General features: G+C 41.7%; 8 protein-coding genes across 12 annotated transcripts; 3 read left to right on the top strand and 5 right to left on the bottom strand.

The window, feature by feature from the left end:
- The first annotated feature begins 878 nt into the window (after window positions 1-878).
- Window positions 879-1,813, top strand: LOC122617693. Its single transcript, XM_043793645.1, has 4 exons — window positions 879-1,006; window positions 1,072-1,155; window positions 1,221-1,368; window positions 1,425-1,813. Exons 1-4 carry the CDS (start codon window positions 896-898, stop codon window positions 1,706-1,708), a joined length of 627 nt encoding a protein of 208 aa, XP_043649580.1. The 5' UTR covers window positions 879-895; the 3' UTR covers window positions 1,709-1,813.
- A 218-nt stretch (window positions 1,814-2,031) lies between these two features.
- Window positions 2,032-2,877, bottom strand: LOC122617743. Of its 2 annotated transcripts, none has more exons than XM_043793717.1 (3): window positions 2,720-2,877; window positions 2,422-2,653; window positions 2,032-2,365 (listed from the first exon to the last, which is right to left on the bottom strand). In XM_043793717.1, the coding sequence occupies exons 1-3, from the start codon at window positions 2,831-2,833 to the stop codon at window positions 2,112-2,114; spliced, it is 600 nt and encodes a 199-aa protein (XP_043649652.1). In that variant the 5' UTR covers window positions 2,834-2,877; the 3' UTR covers window positions 2,032-2,111. The 2 variants fall into 2 exon arrangements, with proteins under 2 accessions (XP_043649652.1, XP_043649653.1); XM_043793718.1 differs by having other exon boundaries at window positions 2,422-2,667; window positions 2,724-2,853.
- Window positions 2,878-3,644: 767 nt separating this feature from the next.
- LOC122616557 lies at window positions 3,645-4,312 on the bottom strand. The gene is made up of 6 exons (XM_043792051.1): window positions 4,295-4,312; window positions 4,152-4,235; window positions 4,041-4,092; window positions 3,945-3,989; window positions 3,785-3,883; window positions 3,645-3,730 (listed from the first exon to the last, which is right to left on the bottom strand). The coding sequence occupies exons 1-6, from the start codon at window positions 4,304-4,306 to the stop codon at window positions 3,645-3,647; spliced, it is 378 nt and encodes a 125-aa protein (XP_043647986.1). The 5' UTR covers window positions 4,307-4,312.
- A 486-nt stretch (window positions 4,313-4,798) lies between these two features.
- Window positions 4,799-5,974, bottom strand: LOC122617655. Of its 2 annotated transcripts, none has more exons than XM_043793580.1 (4): window positions 5,747-5,974; window positions 5,155-5,288; window positions 5,032-5,100; window positions 4,799-4,971 (listed from the first exon to the last, which is right to left on the bottom strand). In XM_043793580.1, exons 1-4 carry the CDS (start codon window positions 5,778-5,780, stop codon window positions 4,834-4,836), a joined length of 375 nt encoding a protein of 124 aa, XP_043649515.1. In that variant the 5' UTR covers window positions 5,781-5,974; the 3' UTR covers window positions 4,799-4,833. The 2 variants fall into 2 exon arrangements, with proteins under 2 accessions (XP_043649515.1, XP_043649516.1); XM_043793581.1 differs by having other exon boundaries at window positions 5,155-5,276; window positions 5,747-5,972.
- A 284-nt stretch (window positions 5,975-6,258) lies between these two features.
- Window positions 6,259-7,190, bottom strand: LOC122616450. 2 transcript variants are annotated; one of them, XM_043791903.1, is made up of 5 exons: window positions 6,940-7,190; window positions 6,805-6,888; window positions 6,601-6,748; window positions 6,457-6,537; window positions 6,259-6,394 (listed from the first exon to the last, which is right to left on the bottom strand). In XM_043791903.1, the coding sequence occupies exons 1-5, from the start codon at window positions 7,117-7,119 to the stop codon at window positions 6,330-6,332; spliced, it is 558 nt and encodes a 185-aa protein (XP_043647838.1). In that variant the 5' UTR covers window positions 7,120-7,190; the 3' UTR covers window positions 6,259-6,329. The 2 variants fall into 2 exon arrangements, with proteins under 2 accessions (XP_043647838.1, XP_043647839.1); XM_043791904.1 differs by having other exon boundaries at window positions 6,805-6,883; window positions 6,940-7,024.
- Window positions 7,191-7,309: 119 nt separating this feature from the next.
- LOC122616451 (chromosome transmission fidelity protein 8 homolog) lies at window positions 7,310-10,888 on the top strand. The gene is made up of 3 exons (XM_043791905.1): window positions 7,310-7,450; window positions 10,336-10,459; window positions 10,543-10,888. Exons 1-3 carry the CDS (start codon window positions 7,431-7,433, stop codon window positions 10,849-10,851), a joined length of 453 nt encoding a protein of 150 aa, XP_043647840.1. The 5' UTR covers window positions 7,310-7,430; the 3' UTR covers window positions 10,852-10,888.
- LOC122616448 (general transcription and DNA repair factor IIH helicase subunit XPB) lies at window positions 7,585-10,245 on the top strand. Its single transcript, XM_043791900.1, has 3 exons — window positions 7,585-7,715; window positions 7,776-9,586; window positions 9,644-10,245. Exons 1-3 carry the CDS (start codon window positions 7,664-7,666, stop codon window positions 10,187-10,189), a joined length of 2,409 nt encoding a protein of 802 aa, XP_043647835.1. The 5' UTR covers window positions 7,585-7,663; the 3' UTR covers window positions 10,190-10,245.
- LOC122616449 (histone-lysine N-methyltransferase E(z)) lies at window positions 10,853-14,230 on the bottom strand. 2 transcript variants are annotated; one of them, XM_043791901.1, is made up of 8 exons: window positions 14,004-14,230; window positions 13,203-13,937; window positions 12,971-13,131; window positions 12,768-12,782; window positions 12,341-12,438; window positions 12,093-12,282; window positions 11,461-12,030; window positions 10,853-11,315 (listed from the first exon to the last, which is right to left on the bottom strand). In XM_043791901.1, the coding sequence occupies exons 1-8, from the start codon at window positions 14,123-14,125 to the stop codon at window positions 10,906-10,908; spliced, it is 2,301 nt and encodes a 766-aa protein (XP_043647836.1). In that variant the 5' UTR covers window positions 14,126-14,230; the 3' UTR covers window positions 10,853-10,905. The 2 variants fall into 2 exon arrangements, with proteins under 2 accessions (XP_043647836.1, XP_043647837.1); XM_043791902.1 differs by lacking the exon at window positions 12,768-12,782.
- Between the last annotated feature and the right edge of the window lie 113 nt (window positions 14,231-14,343).

Genomic DNA, 14,343 nt, shown 5'->3' on the forward strand with positions numbered 1-14,343 from the left:
CTTGAAATGGCAAATGCAAAAGTCTTGTTTAGTAAACAAGCTGGAAATAAGCTAAGAAAATACAAATATCTTTCTTAAGTTATAATAAGTATGTTAGCTTGTGCATTTGTTGATTTTACTTATTCAATTATTCATATTAACAACATTTTGAAGCTTAATTATAAGTAACATATTTCTTCGAGTTCCATAATTTATTTTAAATAAATTGAGTCTCCATTTTGGTTCCTCCTCTGTGCTTCCTCAAGTTTTCTGATGCTTCTGTTGGAAAAACTTTAACTGCAAGTGAGATGTTTAAGAAGGCTTTGTCGCACTCCGGGGATCAAAATGTGCTCCCACTTTTTCGCCCGAGTTGCAAATGAGCGCGAAAAAAGTAAATTATATTTGTCAACGGGGATTCCCCTCGTTCTTCCTACCACACACACACACACTCGCACACACACACACTCGCACACACAGGGTAAGAGCAGTGGCTGTGTGTGTGGGTGAGCCGCCGCACGTATTTCATCAGCACGGCTTTATATGCATGGGTATACTCTTATGTACTTACGTACACTACACGGCGGTATGTCTCATTTTTCCCCTGCATAAATAGATGCGACAGCCACAGCAGCGAGACTTGGCTGTCATTTCCGTTTCCGCTTTGATACCGTGTGTGGAGTGTGATCGAACACCGAGTAATTTGATTAGCTTAGCTTTAAAAAATATACAGTATACAAATATTAAGAAATACCATAAATATGAAGAAAGCTCAAACATCAGTTTACTTTTCAGTATAAAATAATTATATTTTAGGGAAAATAAATTATAAATAAGTAAATAAAATATTTTATATATTTTTTAGCTGATCAAATGCTCCTATCTTCAACTGCCATAAATAATGGTTTCTATTTTCGACATGAGCTCTAGCAACAATTCGCTGTTGATATGGGCCTATGCCATCGGATGCTTTGATCTGATCAGCGCCCTGCTTTTTTCCTTGATCAGCATGAAGACAATTTGCGGTCATGTAAGGTTACAATTCGAATTCTTAAACCCAACAGAAAGTTCTCAGAAATCCTTAAACTTTTCCAGCTGAGTTGGCTGACTATTTTTGCCGCTGTTTTTGGCCTTTTTTGGATAACAATGATTGTGATGCTGCTGGTTGGCATTCATGGGGTATACACGTACTTAAAAAGCTGGTTCACGATGGCTGTGTGATGGTATCCTCCGCTTAATTACAGCGCAATCCCGGATGTGTTCGTGCCTGGATTATCTTCTCCTGCGTGGGCATCGTGGTCGAGATGTGCCTGGTGTTGTATGCCGTTTTCAACGAGAGCACTTTCCAATTGGGTCTGGTCAAAAATGGATTGTTACTCATGCTGGGATTGCGTGAGTTCAATATTAGCAGTATCGCCTGGCAATTAAGTTGATTTCATTACTTTCAGTTGTGGAGTGCGCTTTTCTGTACATCGTTCAACGTTTTTACGCGACTTTGGCCTTTTGTCAAGCGTGTCATAATGCTAGAACCTCAAAGATGGAACAAAATCAAGCTTGTACGGATTATGGAAGAGAATCCAATCGCCAGAGGCAGCATTATAACCATGGCCAGCCCAAAAGAAATCCTCAACTCCAAAATCGAAAGGGAAAGGGAAACATAGTTCTAAACGCACCAACTCAACCCATGAAGCTGAGTTCTTTTCGACCCTCTGTCAGCAGCTCGACAACGTGAAATGCAGGCTTCTATTTTTATTTTATACCTAAGAAATGTTAAAATAATATATTCTATTTATATATAATATATAATATTTATCTACAGGGCACGCAGCTCTTCGAATTCGCGTAGGTTAATGTATATTTTTCTTGATTTTTTCTTTGCTCCTGCTGAGCAAATTATTTTAAAAGGATTTTGTGTTTAACATTGGCGTACGCGTGTGTGTGCGAGTGGCTTGTGTGTGTGTGTGTGAGTAGCTTGTGTAGGTGTGAGGATGTCCGCATCCTGAGTGTGATAAAAGTTTAAGAGCCTGTTGCAGACAAAAAGAAATACTGCGCTTCTTAAAGCTCTAATCAATGCATTCAGTTCAATGTTTATTAAAAAAAAATATATAAGAAAATACTTTAAACATTAAATCCGTTTACTTTCGCATTTGTTTCTGAAGTTGCTTGAGAACGGCTTTATCCCTTTTCATGCGCTCCTTGGCATGTTTTTCCATGCGTTTCAGATCCTTGCGATCCAGTGGCTTTTCCTCCTCCACTTCCTCCTCAGCGTATTCCACTTCACAGCCACTTCTTTCTCTATGCTTCTCTTCATGATGCGATTCTGGTGCACTGTAATCAATCATATCGAGATACAGTAGGTAAATGATATAGACAAAAGTCATTTCCACAGCTAAAAAGAAGAGTAATGAAATGCAGTAAATGAAATTAGTTAATATCTAGACTAACCCAGTCCCACGAAGGGCAGCACTGTGATTTTCACACCCTCCCAGTTCACGGAAATGGCCAAAGTCAGCCCGTAGAACAGTATAAATCCATCTAGGAGTATGCCCAAGCAGGTGAACACCAACCAAAATCGAATCAGTCCCAGTTTGCGTCTGTAGATACCCGCCAGCAGAACTACGATTATGAGCATCCAGAAAATGGTGAAGATCAGGGCAACCAAGGCGGACCAATGACCCTGCAAATAGCGAACTGCAAATTGAACCACAATTTCCGTGAAAGGACTGAGGGCTAATTGTCTTACATGCCTGGCAAATACCACTCCTGAGATAATTGCGAATAGCATGGCGGATATGAAGTCCAGCGAAGCGATGCAGTAGGCACAGGGCACTAAATATCCATCAGAATTCGACCCCATTGCCCAGGCTAAGATTCATCACATCACTGGCTATGTTGTCTACTAAATCAAAGCTATAATGATGATAAGCACGTACTTGGCGATTGGAGGAGGGGGTCACTCGGGTCTTGGCGGCCTGTTAATCAAAGCCGTTTGATTGCCAACATTCACAGACGCAGCACAGTGGTAATATGGCATGGAAAAGTGGGAGAAAACGGTGGACAAAAGTATAGGCAAATACAAAAATTAATATACCTTAATATTCTAAAGAAATTTTCTGTATATGTTTGTATATACATAAATGAACACAGTTGGGATTTAAAGAATTTTTGTCATTTCCGTTTCAATTTTTACATTTACATGGTATAAATACCATGTATTTCACATTGACATAAAATATATGAGTTAATATATACATATGTTCAACCTTTTCATTCAAATACGCATTCAAATCCCAAAAGAATTTATACCAATGTGAAGTGCTTTTGGCCGACGAAGATGTGACAAGTTTGTGCGCCCATCCCATCAGTTCGCTTCTCATTTATGGCATTTGTTTTGTCAGCAGGTCCTGGAGATTGAATTGTCCTTTTTCCTCGCTGGTCCCTCGCTGGTAACGTGACTATCTATTTTCCTCGAAGGCATCGGAAAATAAATGGAAAACTGTATAAGTCAATTATTATCATTGCTGATAGGGGGTCGGGAATTGATTTCCGGTGAATAGAGATACAGATAGCACATGAAACACTTTTTTAATTTATTTCAGTAACTCTAAAGGGAAACGAACACAAAATGTTTTTTTATAAAGTTTTTTCTTGCTTCTGTGCAAACTTGGTTAATATCTATCAGTGCTCTTTTCAGTAGTTCCCTTCTTTGTTTCAGTTTCTGTTTCAGTTTCGTTACCCTTGTAATCTTCTGTTCCTAAGTAAAATTTGCATATAGTATATGGTCAACATCAATGTATACCCTTCTCACCTTTAAAGGTCGCATCGTAGTTGTCGCCCTCCAAAAGCATGTAGGAATATAATCTTCTGAAGTATCTGAATACCAAGTATAAGCAAGTAACCTCGTAAACTGCAAGGATTTTGGAATCAATGCCTAAGAAATTAAAATTATTATTATAATTAAAACATACAGATGCCCAAATATGAAATAGTCCAGTGCTTGAAATGTTGGGCGTCTAAAACAGGAGATGAAGTAACATTCCATATCAGATAAATGATATCCGTACCAGTTGCAAAGGAAGTAAACAGTAACCAAAATACGAGCAGAGTTGGTCGTCCCTAATTAATATTAATACAATTTTTTAAATAAATGTTTCGTATATTTTCTTAATACTTACCTTTGATAAACCCACAAAGAGGCCCACAACAGTCAAAATCCAAGCTACCGTGCTTGAAAAAGCCATTATTGTATACGTATTCGACTTAAAAACAATTAAGAGAATGGCTAAAAATATTAAAAACCATATTTTTAGGTACTTACGTGCGAAATCATTACTGAAACTGAACTAAATGAGAAATACAATGAACGCAATAGTTCGCAAGTACACTCAAGGAAAAATTAACGCTTTTCGATATCAAATCAAGAACGAACCGCATCAAAAGTACGGTAAACTCGAATTTTGTTGATTAAAGAACAAAAATTTAAATTCAAGAACGAATAATTTGAGACCGAAATTATGAATTTGAGAACGAACGTTATGGATCCAAGCACTAACAGTTGATGGGATTAAGAACGATAAAATACTAATTTAAGAGTGGGAAATACTAATATTAAGTAATTAAAATACTAGATTTGAACTCGACAAATTCCCGATTCAAGTTGTACAAGTTGACAACTGAAGTGTGAATAACGTCTACTTTGAGTAAGAAAAGTTCCTATTTTGTGAACTAGATATTCAAATTTCAGAGCAAACAGTTTTAGTTTAAGAACGAATCGTTCCTATTTTAAAATGTTTATTGTTAAATTCAACATCAACGCGTCTTTTATACTCGTATGAGGAAAAACAATTTTATTTGAAATTAATAATACATAAAATAATTGTTGATGGCTTCCTCCACTATAGTGTTTATTAGCCAAATTCTGTCGACTTCCAGCAAAGTGTTCTTATTTAGTAATGCTTTTCCGTGTTCATTCTTTGATAATAATGAACGAATGCTCTGTAAATATGATACGTTATAAATATAGGATAAATAGGGATAAAATTATGAAATAAATACCTTGTTTAGAACGAAGTTTTTTTCATGGTCTTCCTTATGGTCGTTGCTTATAGAAGGTTTCTCACAGTTCTACAAAAAATTATAAGGTATTCAGGACATCGGATTATAAAAAAAAATTCTTACATTTCTTTGATTCCATGAGCAAAGTGCTCTTTTAAATTCCATCCGAACTCCTAATTTGGGAATCACCTCTTTTAATTCTTCGTCTGTAATATCTTTTAGTAAAGACAAGGTCACTCCAGATTCTACAAAAATTTAAGAGAAAAGACTACATATAATATAAATAAATATAAATATAATATAAATATATAATACATTTCTTTTATGCTGTATACTTGCATACATATGTACATATGTATGCGTGCATGCGAACACGTGCATAGGCCAGCAACGCTTAATCTTGGCGGTTTTTTTCGTGCTTTTGTGTTTCACTTTCTTAGTTAAAAATGTTTTCTCAGAATAAAACGAACAAGTGTATAAAAACAAGAAACACGAAATTCGCTAATGCATGTATGTATTCGAAAGCAAAGAAATAGGGACTAATATGTAATAATATGTATAATATAATATAATAATACATATATAATATATGATGTATATGTATATATATATATAGTCCTTATTTTCTTTGCAATCATATAGATTCATGTGTACATACATACAAATGTGCATATGTATGTATATATATACACTTTATTTAAAAGTTTGTACTTACCCTGCAGAAAAGGGAAAACACATACCATGTCCATTTCCTCTTCACAATGTCTGTTTCCATATGACTTTCCATTTTCAATTCACTTCACAATTCACTTTGCTCACTACGCACTTGCACTTCCAAGAACTTTTTGACACTAAATGCGCGCCGTGTTGCAATCGGTTATCGAAGAAGAATATATGTTTCTTCTTTAACAACACAGAAATGTAATCGATACATAAATGAGAAAAGATAAACCTTTTGTTTTCCATGCGTATCAATAATATCGCTTTTGAAATGTGTAATTCAAGTACGACTAGTACTTATTCCAAGAACGGTTTTCTTAAAAATTTTAAGTACGACACAGTACATTTTTAAGAACGTTCGTTCTCAAATTATTCGTTCTTCAGTTTTCTGAGTGTAGCAATAAAATAGCATGATCTTAGGAGATTATCCTTGGGAAAACTCAGCTCTCCCGACTCAAAAGACATTATCTATAAAATAAATATATTCTCCGTTGATAAACCACACTGTTTAAAAAAATATATTTTATTTGGGGTGAAAAAACAAAGCCTACTCAAGTTTTTGGGTACAGCAAATGGACTTATTTTTTGGCTTTCTTCTTTTTGGGGCTCTTGCTCGACTTTTTTTTGTCACTTTTGCCGCCACCTGTGCAAAAGTTGATATGTAAAGTTAATATGTAATATTAGTCATAAGTTTATCTAGTTTACAGCATAAGGTCCTCTTCTTTTTTGATTCATCCATAATCTGGTAATACCGATGTATGATATATATGCAGGTGCTTTCAATAACTAAAATTATACTCAACATTAATATTGTTTTTGATTTTAAATTAAAATCTAAATTGCACTTACATATACCAAGAAATATTAGTGAAAACTCTTGAAGTCGATCCCAATCCACGGTTATTGAAGTCGCAATGCCCCAGAGTAGAAATAGAATATCGGTTATAAAGCCGACTAAGGAAAATATAAGCCAATATCTCACGAAAACTGGCTTGCGCTGATATGGTTATAGTTTTAATTGAAATACCATTAAATGTATAAATTGCAACACACCTTGATAAGGCCAACCAACAACAAGATGACAATAATAACCCAAAAAATGACACCCAAAAGTGCCAACATAGCAAACACGCTGAACTATTGATTTAATATGGATTAAAGCTATATTTTTAATAAAACAACACCTACCTGTTGAACCAGAAGAATCATCGCTTGAACAGTAAAATATAACGCATGCAGCAGATCGGAAATTGCTATGCCGTAACATATCTTGGGCAGATTGTCATTCAAAGAATTGTTTTTCGATTTTTTACTCTTTTTCTCCTGTGACTTCTTTTTTGGCGGGTGTTTCTTCTTTTCGGCGGCCATTGTGTAGGCAACGGGATAATTTCTCACATCTAATGATCATTAGATCGAAGCACATGGGATTGCAAAGAGAAATCTGTGGATAAACAACTCAAAAAAAAACACAATATGTTTTACTTTTTGAATTTCAGTTTGAATGGCCAGTGGCTCTAAAACCGTAAACAGCTGAGGCTACGCATGGTGGCAAGGTGGTACTTCATAGTTATCGCCTACTGATAAATCAGTGTTGCAAAGGAGTCGAAAGCGGCTTTAGGCGGTCGTCTGTGTTTTTATGTGATTTATCAACTAATTGCAACTCAAAACACCAAGACAGGATGCCCATTGTAGTGAAAACGTAAGTAGCCTGAAATGCGCTGAAAGCAACTATTAAAATAAGATGAAAGCTGGTAAAAACAGAGAGTATTCCACGGGGCACTCAATTAGCGGCGTTGCCATACTTGCTTTGTTGATATAGCTTAGTTCAGTCAAGTTATCGAACGTCGATATCTTTGTTTAATTTGTTGAGCTCGCGGATTTGTTGTGAAATTGTTGCTCGATTTTTGTTTAAATGGGACCGCCGAAAAAGTCGAAAAAGGACCGCAGCGGTGGGGACAAGTTCGGTGAGTGTGTGGCACATGGAAAACCAACGAACTTTGCTGTAATCTGAGAACCATTCCCAGCCAAAAAGCGGCGTGCCGAGGATGAGGCATTCACCCAACTGGTGGACGACAATGATAGCTTGGATGCCACTGAATCGGACGGAGTTCCGGGCGCAGCATCCAAGAATGCTGAGACCAATGACGAGCAAATCAATACGGATGAGTACGGCGCCAAGGATTACCGATCGCAGATGCAATTGCGTCAGGATCACGGAAATCGACCACTTTGGGTTGCACCCAATGGTCACGTCTTCCTGGAATCCTTCTCGCCAGTCTACAAGCATGCCCATGACTTCCTGATCGCCATTTCGGAGCCCGTCTGCCGGCCCGAACACATTCACGAGTACAAACTCACCGCCTACAGCTTATATGCCGCAGTTTCGGTGGGCCTGCAAACCCATGACATCGTGGAATACCTCAAGAGACTGAGCAAGACCAGCATTCCCGAGGGCATCCTGGAGTTCATACGACTCTGCACGCTATCCTATGGCAAGGTCAAGCTGGTCTTGAAGCACAACAAGTACTTTATAGAGTCTCCGCATCCTGAGGTGCTGCAAAAGTTACTTAAGGACCCGGTGATCCAGAAATGCCGACTCATACGCAGCGAGGGAGAGGATTTCATTCAGGGCACTATGGACGGCAAGGCCATTACTCAATTTGGAACCAAAATGCCACCAGGAGCCACAGACAAGCCAGCAGAAGATCCTGCAGCAGCTGCAGGAGCAGTTGTAGCCGCTGATGGAACCACGGCAGTGCCAGAAGATATCACAGACTTCTACGAGAAGATCGACAAGGAGGAGGAGGACGAGGATGAGGCCAATCTGAAGACCGTTTCCTTTGAGGTGGCCCAGGAGAAGATTGAAGTGATCCAGAAACGCTGTATCGAGATAGAGCATCCTCTGCTGGCGGAGTACGATTTCCGCAATGATACCAACAATCCAGACATTAATATAGACCTCAAGCCCGCCGCCGTCTTGCGTCCATATCAGGAGAAGAGTCTGCGCAAGATGTTCGGCAATGGAAGAGCCCGTTCGGGGGTTATTGTACTGCCCTGTGGTGCAGGTAAATCCCTAGTGGGTGTCACAGCATGCTGCACCGTACGAAAGAGGGCATTAGTACTGTGCAACAGTGGTGTTTCTGTGGAGCAGTGGAAGCAGCAGTTCAAGATGTGGTCCACAGCCGATGACAGCATGATTTGTAGATTCACCTCTGAAGCAAAAGACAAGCCCATGGGTTGCGGTATTCTAGTGACCACATACTCCATGATAACGCACACTCAGAAGAGATCGTGGGAAGCAGAGCAGACCATGCGTTGGCTGCAGGAGCAGGAATGGGGCATCATGGTGCTGGACGAGGTGCACACCATTCCAGCCAAAATGTTCCGTCGCGTGCTGACAATCGTGCAATCGCATTGCAAGCTGGGATTGACGGCCACACTTCTGCGTGAAGATGACAAGATTGCGGATCTCAACTTCCTCATTGGACCCAAACTGTACGAGGCCAACTGGTTGGAGCTGCAAAAGAAGGGTTATATTGCACGCGTCCAGTGCGCGGAGGTGTGGTGTCCCATGTCACCAGAGTTCTATCGCGAATACCTCACCACCAAGACCTCCAAGAAGATGTTGCTCTATGTGATGAATCCCTCCAAGTTCCGCAGCTGCCAGTTTCTTATTAAATATCACGAGCAGCGAGGCGACAAAACGATTGTCTTCTCGGATAATGTGTTTGCGCTGAAGCACTATGCGATCAAAATGAACAAGCCTTTCATCTATGGTCCCACCTCGCAGAACGAGCGTATTCAGATCCTCCAGAACTTTAAGTTCAACTCCAAGGTGAGTGCCAACTATTCAGCAATTTTAGAAACATTTATCAACCACAAATTATTTCAGGTTAATACAATCTTTGTGTCCAAAGTGGCAGACACCAGTTTCGATTTGCCCGAGGCCAATGTGCTTATCCAGATCTCTTCGCATGGCGGTTCGCGTCGTCAGGAGGCACAGCGTCTGGGTCGTATTCTGCGTGCCAAGAAGGGTGCGATTGCCGAGGAGTACAACGCCTTCTTCTACACACTCGTCTCGCAGGACACCATGGAGATGAGCTACTCCCGCAAGCGACAGCGTTTCTTGGTCAACCAGGGCTACAGCTACAAGGTTATCACACATCTCAAGGGCATGGACACGGACTCGGATTTGATGTACGGCACACAGGAGGAGCAGGGCCAACTGCTGCAATTGGTACTGTCCGCCTCCGATTTGGATTGCGAGGATGAGAAGTTGCCGGGCGAGCCGGGCTTCCGACCCAGTGGCTCGGGCGGCACTGTGAGACGCGTTGGCGGACTGAGCTCGATGTCGGGCGGAGATGACGCCATCTACTACGAGTATCGCAAGAAGAATGTTGGAAGCGTGCATCCGCTTTTCAAGAAATTCAGGGGATAAACTTGAGAAAGTCACTAACCACTGTGAAGCATGAATAAAATTCTGACCAAAATTGAGATGGGCATTTTTCATGGAAACTGGGCTAAGATTAATTTATAAGTACATATTGTAACATTCTAGTAACCCAAACCAACTATGTTATTTAGGCAAAACGCTGGCAAGGGCGATTGGGCCATTATAGAGCTGCAAGGCGATCTGGAGGTGAGGAGCAACCAGGATATGCACGACCAGTTTATTGGCGATCTATACTACAATAAATATGGCCAACCTGTGAGTTATAAATAATTAATAACAACAAATAATTAAATAATTAATTAAAGTGTATTGAATAATCTGTATTTTTGTACACCCAGATTCTCATCATAGGCCATCACATTCTTCAGGGACGTGAACAAAAGTTGGATAAACCGTTTGCGGTGCTGGAAAAGTCCAAGTCCAATGAGGGAGAACGACTCCTGGAAACGAGCATGATGGCCTCGCAGGATGTCAGTATGCTGAACGCCACCACAGGAGCGGAGCGCACAGTGCTGGATCACACGATTGCCCAAGAGCACAAGAGTCGCCAGAGGACGGAGTACACTGTGCGCGCTGTTTGCACCAACAAATTGATCTTCAAATCGCGACCCAAACCAATTATAGCCAATGTAGCCAAGTCCGTTTAGGTCTCTTTTCGAAAAATATAGTTTTATTGAATTTGTATGATAATAGTTTCTTTCTCAAACAATTTCCATTTCACGTTCAATGCCCACGAACTTCAGCTGCTCTGTGGGTCCGTATCTGTAATCAAAGAAGAGCTCCTCGCCGGGCTGAATGGCCCGCTTGGCAAAGATCCCGATGCGATGGTCGCCGGTGACCATCATAACCTTGGCATAGCAGTTGGGATTGATGGAATGATTGGCAAATCGAATCTTGTTGCCCTTTCGAGTGGCGTCCACAACAAAGTCGTTGTTCAGATTGAAAAGGAACGAGCACATGTACTTGTCGTAGACTTTGCCACGGCGATCAGCTTCATCCTGGGATATTATCTCGCCACAATATTCAGAAATGAACTCGTTCTTTTGCGCACCCTCCTTGAGAAAGATGCCCCAGCCGGCGATGTCAGAGGGAGCCATGAGCAGGTGTTTGTCTGCAATTAATGATAATCAGTTAGTTGACAGGGTAAAATCTACTCCGTTGCATTATTTGACCCCTTAAGATTTAAGACGATTCATATGCTTACATCTCTTAAGAAACCAAAAAATGGAATATGGGCATATAGCAAAGTTTCTTACGCAGTCCTCGCTGCACGCACACGTTCTTGCACGTGATCTTGGTCAGCTTAAACTGATCGGCTCCGCAGGCCTGGCAGAGATCAGGATCGCACTCGCGCACCGCTAGGTAGCAAGGACACTGCTTCGTGTTGCATTGAGCCTTGCAGCGACAGCCTGGAAAACGATTTTGGCAATCGCTGCTGCAGTTGCAGAACTTCTCGCAGAAGTTTTGCGTCTGAATGCAGGAGCAGTTCATGTCGCAGGGATGCCCTGGATGGTCGCAGGGTGTGTAATTGTACACGTGATTCGAGGACGAGTCCTTCTTCAGCTGTATCTTTCGGCAGTGCAGCGACCACAGGCGTTGCTTCTTCTTCTTCTTGCGCGGCGGTGTAAAGTCCTGTCGCAAATCCTCGAAGCTAAACTCAGCGTCCTCCTTCTGGGCAAACTCGTACACCTGACGGCAGGTCTTGGTGAGCATGTTGTGTGCAATCGCGCAGTAGTTCTTCAAATAAACTTTATGCAAAACACGATAAAGTGCTTGGTCAGCACCAGTCCAGACGCACTGCGTGCTGGTGATGTTCATCATGCCAGCTGGAGAGGAAATGTAAAATGTTAAACACATCTACCAACCATTCTGCTAACCTAAATCTGACCCATAATGGAGTTGATCTCAGCCACGGCGGCACTATTTACAGTCAGGCCATTATCCTTGCTGTTCTCATGGTTAAAGTCCTTGTTGCTGAACTGACTGTTGCTGTCATTACTGTCCTCGGAGCTGGCCTCATTGCAGGAATCAATGGGCGGTGTTTTGCTATCGGCCGCCAGCTTCTCCTTCATGCCATCCTGCATAATAAGATATCATTACTGCACCATCCCAATCCTTAAAGTACCTCCAACTTACGATTAACATGTAGCAGGAGTTGCTGCAGGGTTCGGCGAAGGTCTTCAGTTCCGGATAGCGACGCTTCTGCAGATTGGGGCCCGCATGTCCTTGCAAGCCTGTGAATAGAGAGCATGAGGATTAGGATAACTCAATCGGGCTAATATCACTTGATGTCTATGAAACGATTTTGGATTAGCATGAGGGTAATCGGTTACATTTGAAGAGATAGAGAGAAATGGACGAAGCCAAAGCCACACGAAATGAGGTGAGCAACACCGAGCGGTCAATTTAGACACATGACAAACAGCCAATTATCCACGGATATGAGGGATTATTAAAATTATATTCATAGACAGCGAGATGAGGATGCGGAGGCGTTGACGGGCAAACGGCATGAGAGTGTGTGCGTGTGGTTATCGAAACAACAACTACAACAACGACTCACCCTGCACATGGTGACCTAAATTGCAATTAATTCAATACAACATTTTGGAATTTCGTTTTTTTTGGGGGGTTTAAGAAATGGTACAGATTGGTTTTTGGTTTTTGGCAAGATAATATTGTTTCCAAACAAGAAAAGAAAAGCAAAAACAAAACGTAAAGTCATTAGGTAACCCAGCTGGCAGCAGTTCCCATGGATAAACTTACGGTGCAGGAAGCAGTCATATTTAAAGCAACGTCGACAGAAGAGCGTGTGAAACGAGTGCATAGTCCTTTCCCGGGAAACGCTCTCGGCCTTGACGCCATCAATGTTGGGTGTGCACTCCTGGGGGCGCTCCGGATCCTGGTGCTCCGTCAGCTCAATGTACCTGGCAAAGAGAATAAGCCATAGAAAGGCATAAACCAATCTATTTACTACCCTGGTTATCCAGTTACATACTTTTCTTTGAGCTCTTGCGCAGTGCCCTTGTCTGGAAAGTTGGCGCTGATGGCCTGAAAAATAATGGGGGCAGGGAAGGGCAGCTTGTCCTTGACATCTTCCACAGCTGGTTTAACATCCGCATCTTCAGTCTCCTCCGGCTCCTCCTTTTCCTTCTTCTCAACCACAGTCAGATCCACTTTGCTGTCGGTTTTTTCCAGTTTCTTGGGAGATTCAGCATCTGCGTCCACATCCACTTCCCCATCATCATCGCCCGTTTTGGCTTTCGCAGATGTCTCTGTTTTAATGCTAGTTGATGATGTACCGGGAGCGGCTTCCTCCAGCTCCTTGCTGTAGGAGCGCATAAGGGCGTGCACCAGTTCTACAAAGATGGCATCGTCCATGAACGAGGGATCCTTGTCGCCGTGCACCTTGCCATCGTAGTTTTTGATCAGCTCTTCTATGAACTTGCCATCCTTATCGAGGACCTCGTCGCCCATGTAGGGTATATTGTGCAGCACCGTCTCATCCTCCACCATGAAGTTCTGCTGCGTAGGCGCCCACGTGTACATGGTGGGTATGGGGGTGACTGCATTGATCACACAGATGGGCACCTTTTGTGGGCCACTGGGAATGCCATTGTAGCTGGTCACCTCCGCCCGCTTGACGCAGTCCACATGCGGCGGATCGTAGGGTTTAGCCTGCCAAACCTTCGACTCGCAGTACAGATCCTGTACATTGTGGTTGTGCTCGTCCCTGGAGGAGACATATATTTAGGTTGTTTTCCATGCCAGACGTCTACCATCTCCTTCCCGCGCTTACCAGTTCTTTATCCACGCCTCCTTGATCTCGTCGGCACGCTTGTAGCGCTTCTGCTGCCTGATTTTAATGTATTCCGACTTGACACGCCTCTTCCACTCGGGCGGCACTTTGGTGCTATTCATAATGCCTTCGAAACAATCTAAACTAGTTGCTTTTACTTATAAATACACTGCTTTTGCTACGTTTATTTTCCGCCTTTTTTTGCATCAGCTGCCGCAGTGTGACCGTTCTGCCGTCGGAAATATAAACTTAACTCATGGGCGGATGCAGAAAACCATTTAGTGGGATCAGAATTGTTACGGTAAATTATTTAAACGTTGTTGTCTAAATATTTTTTTTA

This window comes from Drosophila teissieri, chromosome 3L (assembly GCF_016746235.2).
Source record: "Drosophila teissieri strain GT53w chromosome 3L, Prin_Dtei_1.1, whole genome shotgun sequence".
NCBI classification, from domain to species: domain Eukaryota; kingdom Metazoa; phylum Arthropoda; class Insecta; order Diptera; family Drosophilidae; genus Drosophila; species Drosophila teissieri.

What these genes read in the sequence shown, in the direction of transcription:
- LOC122616449 (XM_043791901.1), bottom strand. Translation starts at nt 14,125, where the DNA reads ATGAATAGCACCAAAGTGCCGCCCGAGTGGAAGAGGCGTGTCAAGTCG. An exon ending in ACTCCTGCTACATGTTAATC is followed by an intron (nt 12,283 to 12,340) that starts GTAAGTTGGAGG and finishes CTTATTATGCAG; the next exon opens with GATGGCATGAAGGAGAAGCT. An exon ending in GTGCGTGCAGCGAGGACTGC is followed by an intron (nt 11,316 to 11,460) that starts GTAAGAAACTTT and finishes CATTAATTGCAG; the next exon opens with ACAAACACCTGCTCATGGCT.
- LOC122617655 (XM_043793580.1), bottom strand. Translation starts at nt 5,780, where the DNA reads ATGGACATGGTATGTGTTTTCCCTTTTCTGCAGG. An exon ending in TGTTTTCCCTTTTCTGCAGG is followed by an intron (nt 5,289 to 5,746) that starts GTAAGTACAAAC and finishes GTCTTTTCTCTT; the next exon opens with AAATTTTTGTAGAATCTGGA. An exon ending in AAAACTTCGTTCTAAACAAG is followed by an intron (nt 4,972 to 5,031) that starts GTATTTATTTCA and finishes TCATATTTACAG; the next exon opens with AGCATTCGTTCATTATTATC.
- LOC122617743 (XM_043793717.1), bottom strand. Translation starts at nt 2,833, where the DNA reads ATGGGGTCGAATTCTGATGGATATTTAGTGCCCTGTGCCTACTGCATC. An exon ending in GAGTGGTATTTGCCAGGCAT is followed by an intron (nt 2,654 to 2,719) that starts GTAAGACAATTA and finishes CGCTATTTGCAG; the next exon opens with GGTCATTGGTCCGCCTTGGT. An exon ending in GCTGCCCTTCGTGGGACTGG is followed by an intron (nt 2,366 to 2,421) that starts GTTAGTCTAGAT and finishes TCTTCTTTTTAG; the next exon opens with CTGTGGAAATGACTTTTGTC.
- LOC122616451 (XM_043791905.1), top strand. Translation starts at nt 7,431, where the DNA reads ATGCCCATTGTAGTGAAAAC. An exon ending in ATGCCCATTGTAGTGAAAAC is followed by an intron (nt 7,451 to 10,335) that starts GTAAGTAGCCTG and finishes TATGTTATTTAG; the next exon opens with GCAAAACGCTGGCAAGGGCG. An exon ending in ACAATAAATATGGCCAACCT is followed by an intron (nt 10,460 to 10,542) that starts GTGAGTTATAAA and finishes TTGTACACCCAG; the next exon opens with ATTCTCATCATAGGCCATCA.
- LOC122616450 (XM_043791903.1), bottom strand. Translation starts at nt 7,119, where the DNA reads ATGGCCGCCGAAAAGAAGAAACACCCGCCAAAAAAGAAGTCACAGGAG. An exon ending in ACTAATATTTCTTGGTATAT is followed by an intron (nt 6,538 to 6,600) that starts GTAAGTGCAATT and finishes GTATAATTTTAG; the next exon opens with TTATTGAAAGCACCTGCATA. An exon ending in AAAGAAGAGGACCTTATGCT is followed by an intron (nt 6,395 to 6,456) that starts GTAAACTAGATA and finishes ACTTTTGCACAG; the next exon opens with GTGGCGGCAAAAGTGACAAA.
- LOC122616557 (XM_043792051.1), bottom strand. An exon ending in TATTTCATATTTGGGCATCT is followed by an intron (nt 3,884 to 3,944) that starts GTATGTTTTAAT and finishes AAATCCTTGCAG; the next exon opens with TTTACGAGGTTACTTGCTTA. An exon ending in CTACGATGCGACCTTTAAAG is followed by an intron (nt 3,731 to 3,784) that starts GTGAGAAGGGTA and finishes AATTTTACTTAG; the next exon opens with GAACAGAAGATTACAAGGGT.
- LOC122617693 (XM_043793645.1), top strand. Translation starts at nt 896, where the DNA reads ATGAGCTCTAGCAACAATTCGCTGTTGATATGGGCCTATGCCATCGGA. An exon ending in TGAAGACAATTTGCGGTCAT is followed by an intron (nt 1,007 to 1,071) that starts GTAAGGTTACAA and finishes AAACTTTTCCAG; the next exon opens with CTGAGTTGGCTGACTATTTT. An exon ending in TGCTGGTTGGCATTCATGGG is followed by an intron (nt 1,156 to 1,220) that starts GTATACACGTAC and finishes GCTTAATTACAG; the next exon opens with CGCAATCCCGGATGTGTTCG.
- LOC122616448 (XM_043791900.1), top strand. Translation starts at nt 7,664, where the DNA reads ATGGGACCGCCGAAAAAGTCGAAAAAGGACCGCAGCGGTGGGGACAAG. An exon ending in CAGCGGTGGGGACAAGTTCG is followed by an intron (nt 7,716 to 7,775) that starts GTGAGTGTGTGG and finishes AACCATTCCCAG; the next exon opens with CCAAAAAGCGGCGTGCCGAG. An exon ending in ACTTTAAGTTCAACTCCAAG is followed by an intron (nt 9,587 to 9,643) that starts GTGAGTGCCAAC and finishes AAATTATTTCAG; the next exon opens with GTTAATACAATCTTTGTGTC.